The sequence below is a fragment of the Delphinapterus leucas genome, chromosome 10 (genome assembly GCF_059928025.1).
Source record: "Delphinapterus leucas isolate spDelLeu-1000000601 "Yukka" chromosome 10, BTC_Dleu_Yukka2, whole genome shotgun sequence".
NCBI classification, from domain to species: domain Eukaryota; kingdom Metazoa; phylum Chordata; class Mammalia; order Artiodactyla; family Monodontidae; genus Delphinapterus; species Delphinapterus leucas.
The window spans coordinates 20,443,841-20,458,436 of NC_143138.1; the positions used below are offsets into that span (position 1 = coordinate 20,443,841).

At 41.7% G+C, this 14,596-nt stretch overlaps 1 protein-coding gene across 4 annotated transcripts in view; it reads left to right on the top strand.

Annotated features, from left to right (window-relative positions):
• The window catches only part of CARMIL1 (capping protein regulator and myosin 1 linker 1), a 319,604-nt gene extending 312,292 nt beyond the window's left edge, over nucleotides 1-7,312 (top strand). For 3 of the 4 annotated variants that reach the window (XM_022562315.3, XM_089918429.1, XM_089918430.1), the window contains one exon: nucleotides 6,064-7,312. In XM_022562315.3, coding sequence (XP_022418023.1) covers nucleotides 6,064-6,200 — 137 coding nt within the window. In that variant the 3' untranslated portion in view covers nucleotides 6,201-7,312. Of the gene's footprint in view, nucleotides 1-45; nucleotides 193-6,063 lie in introns of all 4 variants that reach the window. The other variant, XM_089918431.1, reaches the window with a different exon arrangement.
• Nucleotides 7,313-14,596: the final 7,284 nt, after the last annotated feature.

The following is a 14,596-nucleotide window of genomic DNA, read 5'->3' on the forward strand; positions in this document are numbered from 1 at the left end:
TGTTATTTGCTACTACAAAGGGTAAAATGAATCCCTTTTCCTTAGTGCAAAGAGGAGATTATTACAAAAGGCATTCAGATCATGACAGTGGCAAGCCTTCCAGTAGAGGGAAAAGACCTTCAAAACTGTACTCCACCATTGCAGAAGAGGAAGTGAATGCAATTGGGCACAGGAGGTCACAGCCAACAAATGGTTAGAGTCTTCAATTATCATCCCTCACTGTCCCGAAGCTTATGAACTGGCACTAACAAAAACAAACTTTAATTGAGTAACTTCTATCCTGGGACTGGGTCAGGGATTATTCATAAACTGGTTTGTTTTTTTTTTTTTTCTAAATGGCAACAGGATGGTCCTTCCATTGGGGGCAAAAAGTATTGACTTAAAAAATCTAAATTTAGAAATTCTTATGAGGAGGATCAAGTTACTTTGGAGTATGGTGACTTGTCCTTTCAAATTTCTGTGATCGTGGAGGTTTATTTTTATATTCAGGGTCATGTCTCCTATTCTCTCCCTTTCTCTCTTTACTCTTCTCTTAGATTTCAACTGGGATGGGGTCAGAAATTCTTAAAGTAGCACAGTTTACCCTTTAGAGAATGTTGGTCTAACACCTTACCTTACACTCTTTTAGGGAAGGATGCACGTGATCTTTTAGCAGACATTTTATGACCCTTTAGTAAGAAAGGAAAAGTACCAATTAACTTTTCAGCCTCTAGGAACAATTTATACTCTTTTACAGCAGTTACTCGATAACTTCTCTCTGCCGTTTGACACTGTAGTAAATTCTGTAAAGTTATTTTCAGGTGAGGACAGTCCCAGGAGAGAAAAAGGAGACAGATTTTAAATCAGCTTTCGTCTCCAGTGGGAAATGTTAGAACAAGCACTGCTGATTCAGAGAGGAAATGGCTTTTCTGCGACTAGTCATCATCTCCCTGGTTAATAACTTTTTATAAATATGACTTGAAAAGTCTTTTAAAGGAAATTTTAGTATCATAAAAGAAAAAGGATATAAAATTCTGGTATGTGAAATTTCCTTAAGGGACTTTTTCCCTTAGAAGAAGGCTTTTCTTTCTTTCTGTAAAACTTTATCAGAGGTTAACATATGAGTGTCTTGGCTCCAAGGATAAAGTGCCCACAGCCACGCAGTCTAGCCATAACCCCACATCCCTCAAGAGGGAAGGGCACTGGCAGTGACCTTATAATAGGGATAATTTCCCTTTACTTTAAAAGGCTAAACCATTCTCAAACTTTAGCACTTGATTACTGATGATAAACCTCTCCCACCTTAGAGCTTAGTTTAGTAGCCCAGTGAGTTATGATTTCTCAAGTAGGAACTACTGTCTTTGAGGACTTTCCTCGGCAGATTTAAACACAAAAACAACAAAGAAAACATCTACCAGCCCCCCACGAGCAACAGCATTTGGAATCAGCCTTCTTGGCCAGTACTGTTGGATGAGCCATGTACTCTGACTTGCCTGGTGGCCCGGCGCACCCTAGCCACATGACAGGGTGGAGTTAAGGACATGCCCACCACATAAAGCGAAGTCCGTAGTCTGTAGATACGCATGGACCATTCTGTCTGGGCCGAGTAGCACTTGCCCTAGAGGAAACCAACCAGCTTGGTCCTTCACTTTTAAAGTACTTCCTTTGTGGTAGGTGTGCTCATAGACACACGATTACAGTAACTCTTTTCCCTGCAAGAGATTTTCTAAGAAAATCTGTTGTCTTCAAGTCACAGAAAAATTACATAAATGAACACCTAAGACACTTATTTTCTGGAGAGAATTAATTCTTAGAGTATATGAAATCAGAAGCTCTGTCTCTATATAGTGCCTCTTTTGATAAGGACACCCAAGGTTACATAGATGTTTCTAGATTTTGGAAATTTACATTTGAACTGTTGCATCAGTTGACTCATATCACTTGTTAGTAACAAAGCACCCTTGATACAAAGTAATGTTCCTTCTTCAAGAGGCCACTAGAGCACTTTATACAACACACAGACGAGGAGCCCGCCTGCCACGTACCACATGGATCAGCCAGCGAGGCTCTGAGTTAAACTAAGATGAAGCCAGAGATAAGCCAAATCCTAGACAGGCAAGAAATTCTGTGTCTCTCTGATTTTTTCATGACCTCTTTGTGATGGGCTGCATCAAATTTTGATGGAATTAAATAGGACCATCTTGATTTGCTTTGCTGCCTTGATTTCTTGAACTATGGACAGGAAACCAAAAATGTAATTTTTACGGGAGCTTCAATTAAAGTAATTTTATGTATAATATCTTAATCCTGTTTTGTTAGTGCCGATTCCCAGCACTTGTCTTCACCCCTGAGAACTGCGTAGCAGTCTTTCTGAATAGTTTCCTGGTTAACAAATAGCATTCAGCAGAGCAATTCTGTTAAACCACGGTGTGTACTTTTCTTTAAGAACAGCTTTGTTTATGCTAAAATAGCTTTCTTATTTTCCTAAATCATGTATGCGTGAAACAGAGGCTATTGTTCTCAAAGCATGCTACCTATTTTTATCATGATTATTATGTTTTAATTGTGTGGCTATTTTAATATTGATGTGACAGGTAAAATGCTTACTTTCTTTTCCTGGAAGTACTTGTAACTGCATCAAGTGATATGCATTTCATATCATTTCCTCGCTACGTTTACTCATAAGCTGTGATGTTTTCATTAGAGTATGTCCTATTTTCTTGAAGAAAATAGTTGGTTTTGGCTTTGTATGCATTGTAATGTATTCTATTTGTACAGGCCATCTTATTGTGAGATTCCTTTTATATATATCACTTGCTTCTTCCATAATTCAACCTATAGCCAACAAATATTTGGCTGTGGCTTATTGTCTGTAAGCCAGTGCTCTGTTCCCCATTTTTCACCAGATCTGGGTTCTACTACCCCTACGTGAATTCTTCAAAAGAAATTTAATGGTTGGTTGGCACTTTGGGCCCTTGCCAGAAAGTATTAAAAAACCAGGGCCGACTACTGAGTATTATTTTAAGGTCATCATGTTTTCTCCTGGGAAATATGGAGGTCAGTGGAGCTTAAAATGAAGAAAAGCTCAAATTTTTATATGAATCTCTAATTCTGAATTTATATGCACATTTCAGAAGCTTTAAAATTACCATATATATGTATTTGCATACATATATACGCAAAATCAGAGCATCTTCAAGAATGACAGATTTCACATTTGAGCCTCTCTAGGCCAGTTATCGCCACTGTAGACAGGATATGAATATACATGGAGTGTCTGTGTTGAATACATTGCCTGTTTTTACTTACTCAAGTATCTTTTATAATTTTAATGGTACCTGGAACGGTAATAAATATGTGTATAGACACATATATAGAGATGCTCCAGCACTGTAATGCTTGACTTAATACAGTATAAAAGAAACTAGATTGTTTTACTGCACTTCTTTAATGTAAGAATTCACACATTAAAGCAGGCTGCCTAAGAGTCTAAATTCAGAAATACTGAACCTACTTCAATATAATTGTAATTAACATCCTAATCGCATGCAATCAAATAATGCTGCCTAAAGGCTGGAAAACAAGCTTGACAAAGAACACCCCCCACAAAGCTGTTTGCGCTGGTGATCTGGAGTAACACTGTGTGCTCTGGCTTCCAAACTCAAAGTTAGTTGTGCAACTAGTTCCTTGATCTCACCATGCCTCAGTTTTCCTATCCAAGAAAGGTGCCTACCTATGATACAGAGAAAATGTCAGCCTGGTACTAGACTCATTGTTATATTCACAATCGGCAGAGTTAAATCAATGACAGTGAACAGTTTTAGAATAAATTTTTAGGTAATGGCACCACCCTAGTGAACGGCTTTGACAGTCCCCCAGAAAGAGCATGTTATTATTCCTCTCAGTGACTATGTCGCACAAATTAAAATGTTTGCTTTCATGACTGGTACCAACTCAGAAACCAGCCTGTTAACTTGCCCCCCGCCCACCCCGCATCCCTGGAGGACTCAAATTACTAGTGTCACTTGGATGGAGGCTAAAGGACAATCTTACTTTTTGCAGGGAAGATTCCTGTGTTGGATTTCTCTCAGTTTCACTTAGCCCTGGTCCAGGGTTCTCGGTTTTTATCTGTGACAGAAACATATTTGATTGCGTGAATTTCTCCATTTTTAGAGAGTAGTCTGATGTCATATCATGTAACATCAATTAGACCTGGGATTTCGAGGAAGCCTAAAATATTGGGAAGGATGAAAAGTTTTAATCTAAGAATAAAAGCTAATATGTTTGCTCTGAAGACAAATGAGCAGTGCATCACCATACTTATTTCTTCCTTAGAGCTTGTAGTGTTGGAAATTTTTGAGTAATACTTATTTTAGTTTTAAAATGAATGAATAAAATTTCCTAGTTTTCACTAGTAATGCTCTACTATGAGGTTAGATTATTTATTGCACAGTATTTCAAGATGAAAATATTATAAATTTTCTCTATTAACTCCTGTTCATAATACACAAGTTGAGAACTTAAATACTTTGAGTCTTATTGAATACTATCAAATTGGCTTTGTAATAAAGGGCAAACTATTTATAGAAAATTATTTACTTTTCCAAAACCTGGCTTGTTAACAACTTTCAAAGGACCAAACAAACACATTTAATTTTTTTTACCCAATGCAAGCTAAGAAATAAAAATCAATACATATCATTTTTTCATTGCTTTTCCCCTCCATCTGAGAATTTGCTCAAAGCTGTTGGGTAACAAGAAGTCAAAAATTTTTTAAAAATTACTTACTTGTATGGTGAGATTTGAAAGTTTATCCTTTTCAGAATTGAGTAATTTCAATTTAATGTAATTAACGAAACTTAAATTTTTATTGTCTAGAGGTCAGAATCTGGCCCTGACAGCAGGAGTGGCAGGAGAAGTACTTTATTATGTTTGCATTTTGACTATTAGGTTTCATGAGCTTTCACTTCCTGAAACACCATTCTTTAGCAGAGTAAACATTTAATTAGCCAAGATGAGTTCTTTAGCATAATACTAACATCGAAATGATTAGAAGAATCAAATGAATCCTCTTGCTTTTCCAGGACTATGTTCCTGGTTGGATCATTTAAACTTCTGAGTAGTGAGGTAGCTGTACTCTTTCAAGCCACACAAAGTGCATGGGTTTGGTATTTTTAGCTTAAGTGGTGTCTCTACAATAGACTTGGTTAGTAATATTTAATAACCCTTAACAGTCATGCTGGAGTGTGGCATCTGAACCTTTCCCAAGGTATAGTAGCAGTGAAGCTATGATCTAGTTGGAAAGAACATGGGCTTTGGAGAAAGATTTGGGTTAAATCCCAATTCCAAGTTTTATGGAACCTACCCCGTAGCTGTGAACAACAGAGTGCCTGGCAGGACACATCACAAAGGCTCAGTCCGGTGATTGTTCTCTCATTGCTTTGTAGAGACACAGCAGATCCTTCATATTTATATGTGATCAAAACAGGCAACAAAAATGGCAGTTCTTTTACCTGGAGGCTGGTTCCTAGAGGATTGAATATAGGCAGTATTAATTCATCTCTACAAGACTATTCATTTCCTAGCGAGTGAAACTGAAGTTTTCTAAGACATAGAAAACCCTGACAAGGATTACTAGGGCCTCTGCTTATATCCCGTCCCTGAAGCAGGGATGGCCAACCCTAAATGGTCCACCTCAGGGCTCTCTGCTTCCTGTGCTGCATGAGGGGGCAGCTGTGACTGAGGAGCTCACCTGGGGCACAGTGGCTTCAGTGCTCCTCCTTCCTGGCCTCTCCCTTCGCTCCCATCCACACCCTCACCTCCTGGGGTCCTTGCCCTCAGATGGTCAACCACATCTATGAGAGGCTCACCCTCTCATAGACTGGGGTTTTTCTGTTTTGTTTTGTTGGTTTGTTTCTAATTTCTGTCTAGAGTCTTGAAATGTACTTGGCAAGTTGCTTTTGAGCAAGTTCATCCCAAACCCTCCCACTCTTCAGGGCCCCTGCATCTCACCCCATTACTGCTCAGGCCACTGGCATCTTCTTGTTCATCAACTATAATGACTTCCTTTCCTTTCTGTTTCAGTGTCCAGGAGAAGCTGGGGCCAGCAGGCCCAGGAGTGTCAAGAACAAAAGCAGTGGTCCTCCAGTAAAGATGGCCAGCAAGGCAGCAAATCCAGTGACTCTGGGGAAGAAGCAGAAAAAGAGTTTATTTTTGTGTAACGGTCACCCACGTAGAAGTCTTACCATGCGGGGTGCGTTTGCTGGCCATCAGAGAGGAGCCAAGGGCAACACCTCTTCCTACTTCCTAAGCATCTTCTCTTGGTGCTTTTTCCTTTGTCCTTCCCCACCCCACCCCCCCTCACCAAAACTGAAACAGATCCATCTCTCGGTAATCAAAGCACATGTCTGATCTTCTCCCAACCCTTAGCATTTGATTTCTATGCATTCCTTCATATGCCTTCAGTGAATGCCAGCAATTATCCCATGGGCCCTACTTGAATTTCTCTGAGGCAGCTACAGTTTGCCCTGTAAGATGAGTTTTGGGAGGTAAACTAAGTAACTGGACACAAACTCACAAGTAACACCATCCAGCTGACCCTGGGGTACTGCTGCACGTACCTGTGTCAAATCTGCACTTGACTTGATAGAGCAATTTATTCTTGATGTATGCAATTGCACACTGTAATTATATTAACAGAGCACACTAATAATTTGTATAAATTATATATATTAGATCTTGGGTATGGTTTTTGCATTCTCCCATGGGGAACTTCTTCCTTCCCGATGTGGAATTGTACATTTTAACTTGGTCTGGTGACCTTTGTGATACCATCAACAAGCAAGTTAAGAACCGAGTGAAAGGCCCGTGGCTGATTCTATCATGTGCCCAGATTAATGTATATAGTTGACTGGAATGAGGTTTTATGAATAATCGTGTTTTTTGAAGGCCTTTAATTTCTGTCTGCATATTAGCTTTTAACGTGTGATTAAGAGAGAATACTTTGACACCTGTAAAAAAATCAAACTACTACTTTTTAAGACATTTCACAAATATTCACTTACATTACACGCTGAAGGTATTTTATGCATATGTATATTTATACCAATAAAATGATTTTACAAGTGGAATTGTGACTTTCTCCCGTGACTTTTTTAGTGAGGATTGGCTTGTGATGAACTTTGTTTTCCAAAAATCCACAATAACCACAGTTCCCAGATAATCAAAAACCTATTACATTCCAAATAAATGCAACTTGCTAATTCCATGGCCTCCTCTCACCTTTGGCCAAAGGATGAAATTCATCAAAAGGTTATATTATGAGTGTCCAAGAGAGCCCACTCAGGCCAAATGACAGGGCCAGATGACGGAGTGGGGGCCTGAGTCACTCAGAAAATACCAAGGCACTGTGAGATGAGCCGGACTACTGCTAGGAGGGGTCTGGGAATCTTCACCTAAGTTACAGACCATGGTTTTCCTACCGGTGCCGTGTGCAAGCCCTAAACTACGAATCAGCCTATCAGTAATTCACACCTCATCTCAGTTATACCAAACAGGGGCCGAAAAAGCCAGGAATCACTTTGTTTTGAGGACGCTTAGCTGTATGGCTACATTGGGCAGGCTGATCTTCCAAATGTATTTTTCCTTAGTTTAACATTGGTTGGTCTGGGTCTACTTTGCAGAGCCCATTGGCCAGCAATTGGGCAGGCATGTGTCAGGTGTTGGAAAGAAGTCAAACTGCAATTAAAAAATGGCCACTGAAAAATCCAGGAAGAGGATAACCGACACCTGGTTATTTACGATGGGGAGCTCCACCTGTCTCCACCTGTGGTAGAAAAGATGTTCTCATGCGTTTGATCCTGCCCCATGCTGGCTTGTTTCCCCGTGTGATCCAGCTTCTGTTCAGGATCCACTTTAACACTCTCCATTTGCAAAATAGTATTCCCAGAGGAAATATTGCAAACTTGAAGGGAAAACAATGACTCATTTCTTTTTTGTGAAAGAAAATATATGAAAAAATTACAACAGAAAATCTAAGGAGGCAGGGCAGCCCTGATTTTTCAAAAATGTTGCCCCTGTCCTCAACCCCTAGTGTGCAAATCCTAAATTGAGATGGCCATGAAAAGATTTAGTATTTTTTTTTTTTTTTTTTTTTTATGTGGTACGTGGGCCTCTCACTGTTGTGGCCTCTCCCGTTGCAGAGCACAGGCTCCGAACGTGCAGGCTCAGCAGCCATGGCTCACGGGCCCAGCCGCTCCGCGGCATGTGGGATCTTCCCAGACAGGGGCACGAACCCGCGTCCCCTGCATCGGCAGGCGGACTCTCAACCACTGCGCCACCAGGGAAGCCCAAGATTTAGCATTTTTTACTTGCTAGATTAAAAGCACTGCCCAGGTGTGGCCCTGCTGTAGAAACCATTTGGAGTTCATTCTCTGCCTGTTCCTCTTTTTTCTTCAGAGCAAGAACATTAACCAACACCTTCTATAGATTGTTGAAGGAGCCCAGTGAGAGGTCTTGGTAGAAGGCTCTAGATTATTTGTCTGACCCTCATGTCCACTCTATAAGGCGCTAAGGAAATAGAGGTTTCAGACCCTCAAGGGTTGTCACTGCTGTGTTTGGAGTCCTGCTCTTCCTAAGATACGCAGTCAACTAGAAACCTGCATTCCCGACTCTCATTTAGCCCAGAACCCAACCCCTTAGCCAAACTGCTGAAGACCAGAACCGGGCCAGAACCCAACCCCTTAGCCTCCTTAACATCATACACAAAAATAAGCTCAAAGTGGATTAAAGACCTAAATGTAATGCTGGATATTATAAAACTCTCAGAGAAAAACATCGGCAGAACACTCTGTGACATAAATGGCAGCAAGATCTTTTTTGGTCCACTTCCTAGAGTAATGAAAATAAAAACAAACAAATTGGACCTATTGAAACTTACAAGCTTTTGCACAGCAAAGGAAACCGTAAACAAAATGAAAAGACAACCCACAGAATGGGAAAAAATATTTGCAAATGAAGCAACTGTCAAGGGATTAATCTCCAAAATATACAAACAGCTCATGCAGCTGAATATCAAAAAACCAAACAACCCAGTCAAAAACTGGGCAGACCTAAACAGACATTTCTCCAAAGAAGACATATAGATTGCCAACAGGCACATGAAAAGATGCTCAATGTCACTAATTATTAGAGAAATGCAAATCAAAACTGCAATGAGGTATCACCTCGCACCAGTCAGAATGGCCATCATCAAAAAATCTACAAGCAATAAATGCTGGAGAGCGTGTGGAGAAAAGAGAAGCTTCCTACACTGTTGGTGGGAATGTAAATTGGTGTAGCCACTGTGGAGACCAGTATGGAGGTTCCTTAAAAAACTAAGAATAGAGCTACCATATGATCCAGCAATCCCATTCCTGGGCATATATCTGGAGAAAACCATAATTCAAAAAGATACATGCACCCCAGTGTTCACCACAGCGCTATTTACAATAGCCAAGACGTGGAAGCAACCTAAACGCACATTGACAGAGGAATGGATAAAGATGTGGTATGTATATACAGTGGAATATTACTCAGCCATAAAAAAGAGTAAATGAAATAATGCCATTTGCAGCAACATGGATGGACCTAGAGATCATCGTACTGAGTGAAGGAAGTCAGAGAAAGAGACAAATATCATATGATATGGCTTATATGTGGAATCTAAAAAAAGGGGTACAGATTAACTTATCTACAAAACAGCGTTACAGATGTAGAAAACAGACTTACGGTTACCAGGGGGTAAGGGAGAGGAAGGGATAAACTGGGAGACTGGGACTGACATATACACACTACTATATATAAAATAGATAACTAATAAGGACCTACTGTATAGCACAGGGAATTCTACTCAATACGCTGTAATGGCCTATATGGGAAAAGAATCTAAAAAAGAGTGGATATATGTATATGTATAACTGATTCACTTTGCTGTACACCTGAAACTAACACAACATTGTAAGTCAACTATAATAAAAATTAAAAAAATAAAAACTATATATAAAGTTTTTTTTAAATAAAATTTAAAAATCCATGCTTTGAAGCAGCCTGGCCCTCACCTCTCCTTCACAGTACAGGCCTGGGGCTGGGCAAACTGCTCAGCGAGCTGTTTTACTGGAGCCTCCCAGCCCCCTGCAACTATAGCTGCACACACACCCCATGTGACACAAAGCTGAACACAGGAGAAGCTTGATTCACTAACATGGGCCATCAGTTTCATCTGCTGGTAACATAATTAACGTATATTAAGATCTATGTGATGTTTGTCTCACATCTAGACATGGGAAAGCAATGAATTTGGCTTCTGTGGATCAGTCAGCACCTGCCCGGAGCCAGGGTCGTCTGCCTGGGGTTTGGAATGTTGATCACTGTTGGCCACCACCCCCCAAATTGCCAAGGTTCAAAATGTAGAACAAGGCACGTGAGACCCACACACTGCATCTCAAGATTTCTTAGTCTAAGGTCAGATTTTTACCTTGTTTCATAATCACACCTTGAATTTGTAGCTTCTTTGGTGAAGGAAAAATTTCTTATGAATTAGATGCTCTCCCCCGTTAGAGATTTCTCACACTAGGTATCCCTCCAAGGGTAATATCCATGCTGTCATTCAATGGTGGCAAATATAACAGAACTAGCGTGATACATCCATACTTTCTAATTTCAGCTTGCATTAGATTTAACTCAGAACGAGGCTGTCACACTATTTGCACCGTTTACACTGTGGGCCTGTTTCATGCATCCATACCCAACCCAGTACTTTGGGATTAGGCACAACGCTGCACCTCCTTGCCATACTGTGATCATGAAGTCTTTTTTGACAATAAAAGCATACATTTAACCTGTTTCTTAAGGTGTGAAGGAATTATCTCAAAGACAAATATTGTCAAGGTGGCAGACACTCCAAGCTGGTTTTCATGTGATCAGAGCAGCCTGGCTGGATGCAGAAAAACCACTGCTGGGAAGATGTGCTTTGACCTCCTAGACACTGAATCCCTGCAGAGAATTCAGAGGTGTGCTGTACACGGATTCTTCCGTAGAACAGGGTCCTTACCCATGGCAGTAATCATGGAGGAGGGAGCCCTGGAACCGGGCCTGCAGAGTGGGAGGTGTTGGTACAGGGGGCAGCTCATGTTAGGGATGTTCCTACATCCATCCAAGGGGTCAAGAGATCACCGTCTTCTCTCAGGTCCTCAGAGGGGAGAGTAAAGGCAGGCTGTTTCCAACTTATGAGATCAAAAGAGTTCAAGGGGACATCTGACCCTTTGGTGGCACATTCACCTTGTGGCCTGGCCAGTCCTGGAAGCCTGTTCTCTTAGTAATCAAATTATTTCGAGGCTGGCTCCTCATGGACCACCTTCTCACTTTGATCACACCACCAGGTAACCTTATTCCCTTCCAAGGCTACAGTTCGCATCTTGGTGATGACGTCCCCCTCATCTCTTGCTTCCCACTCTCTTCAGCATCAGTAGGATGATCCATGGGCATCAGAAATAATCGTGTCCACTCATTAAACTTAAAAGCTTTTGCACAGCAAAGGAAACCATAAACAAAATGAAAAGACAACTCTCAGAATGGGAAAAATATGTGCAAATGAAGCAACTGACAAGGGATTAATCTCCAAAATATACCAACAGCCCATGCAGCTCAATATCAAAGAAACAAACAACCCAATCAAAAAATGGGCAGAAGATCTAAATAGACACTTCTCCAAAGAAAACATGCAGATGGCCAACAGACACATGAAAAGATGCTCAACATCACAAATTATTAGAGAAACGCAAATCAAAACTATAGTGAGGTATCACCTCACACAGGTCAGAATGGCCATCATCAAAAAATGAACAAACAATAAACGCTGGAGAGGGTGTGGAGAAAAGGGAACCCTCCTACACTGTTGGTGGGAATGTAAGTTGGTGCAGCCACTATGGAGAACAGTATGGAGGTTCCTTAAAAAACTAAAAACAGAGCTACCTTATGATCCAGCAATCCCACTCCTGGGCATATATCTGAAGAAAACCATAATTCACAAAGATTACATGCACCCCAGTGTTCATTGCAGAACCATTTAGAATAGTCAAGACGTGGAAGCAACCTAAGTGTCCACTGACAGAGGAATGGATAAAGAAGAGATGGTACATATATACAGTGGAATATTACTCAGCCATAAAAAGGAACGAAATCGTGCCCTTTGCAGAGATGTGGATGGACCTAGAGATTGTCATAGAGTGAATGAAGTTAAGGCAGAAAGAGAAAAACAAATATCATATATCACTTATATGTGGAATCTAAACGATACAGATAAAGTTATCTGCAAAGCAGAAATACAGTCACAGATGTAGAGAATAAACTTATGCTTACCAAGGGGGAAGGGGGGGTGGGATGAACTGAGAGATCGGGATTGACATATATGCACTACTATGTATAAAATAGATAACTAATGAGAACCTACTGTAGAGCACAGGGAACTCTGCTCAATGCTCTGTGGTGACCTAAATGGGAAGGGAATTTTAACAAGAGTGGATATAGGTATACATATAACTGATTCACTGTGCTGTACACCTGAAATTAACACAACATTGTAAAGCAACTATACTCTAAAAAAGTTAATTAAAAAAAAAAGAAATAATCGTGTCCAATACCAGTGATTCATGAGTATAGAGTGACCATGAGGCATGCCCAGTAACGACAAAAATCAAACTTTGTGAGAACTGTAGAGATCTAGGACTCACAAGACCCAACTCTTGACGGAGATAAGGGGTCAGAAGCACCATGCCCTTACATTTCTAAAGAGCGGAAACTGATTTTTGCAAAAGGTTGCCGAGCTTGCTCTATCCCATCCCAGATACCTTGATGGCACCCTCATCGCCCAAGATTGCAAAGGAAAAGCATGGCTTTTTCCCCACTCCAGGCCAGAGGGCAGGGGGGACCATTTGCTAACAAAGATATGATTTGCTGGCCTGAACTGCTGGGCTCCTGGAGAGTGCCCCTGAGCTGAAGCCAGACTCAGTCCAAAGAGGAGACCAGCTTGTCCACCTGCCACTGATTTTCCAAACTCTAAACAAGGTCATTAACCTGCAGGCCAAGGGCTGGGTAGGATTCAAGGCATCTGTGAACTTGGATCGTGAAAATCACATCTTTATTTTCTTTAACCTCGTTTGCAATTTAGCATTTCCCTCAGTTTGAGGATATGCAACAAGCCACGGTTGTATCAGCAACACTTGGGATATTTTCCTACCAGTCTACAATCATTGCAGGCGTTGCAAGACATCCTTCACACTCATCACAACTCAGAATTATGGTAGTTATGAGATATCCTGCTAGATCGTGTTATTTAATAAACTGATAAAGCACGTTCACCTCTAAAGCACATTCACCTCTAAAGCATTCACTTTTAAATCAAAATTTGTCTTAAAAATATTTTTAGTAACTGTACACATCAATGTAATTAGTTTCCACTGTAATACTCTGTTGGGCTGCACCCCGCAGGCCTGCAAGCCTTGCAGTTGCCCAGCTTCAAGACCTAAGTAAGACCCGGGAGACAACGACAGACACATAACGGCTCATTGGTCAGGGGAGCTTACAAATCTGAAGCCAGGTCCTGGAGCAACACCCCACCGTGTGAGGCAGCCAGCGAGCAGGACACAACAGCAGTCTTTCCTATAGCGCCGGTGGTGGTGGGGGGTGGTGGTGGGGGTGGGGGGGGGTTCTAACATTTATAGGGGAAATTGACCAATGTTAGTTAGGCTCACCAGTTACCAGGGAAACCGGCAGCCGGGGCACCTCCCTCACAGCCCCTCACCAGGGCCGATGTTTCCTTTTAATAAACTAGCAGGTGAAGCCATTCTGGCCTAAGGGGCAGGGGGAAAGCACGTTCCTGTGAGTAGGGCGGAGGTGACTCAGGTGTCGGTGGAGCAGGGGATGTGCAGGGAGCAACAGCCATCTTGAGCGACCTGACCATACACTCCATCCCTAAACACCCTGCACGACCCTTACAGTCCTGGCCCATCCCTCTTCCTCGTTGTCCCTCTTCTGAGGGGTCAGGTATACAGAGGCGAACTGCAACCAGCTACCACAAATGCAATACAGACAACAGCAGCGAAAGAGAATCAGGAGGCCAAGAGGTGGGCAAACTTATGGAGTCAGGAGCTTATCGGGTCATGGAGGGGCCAGAGGAGGACCATGACGGCGTCTCCCTGTAGACCCAGCCATCAAACTCATTTCACAGTGAGGCCACTGTTGTCGCCCAGTCTGTGAACTGCTCGGACTAGGGTGAAATGTAAGGTGTTTAACAGGCACAATACAGGGAAGATGATGACCATTGAGCAAAATACAAGCAGTAACAGCATTGAGATACCACCACCCCTGCCCGTGGTTTCTGTCCTGGCCTGCAGGACCCCACGGCCTGTCTACCCTCAGTCCCCACAGCCAGTGCCGAATACTGGAGAGGCCATATAACAGACTGCAGGGTTAGTGTAATGGTGCCCTTCTCCAGTAGGGGGCGCGGATTAATTACGTTAGTCCTCTTAGGTGGGGCTGGGTAGGAGACAGGTGAAACCTCTTAAGTCTCTTTCTAATCCTT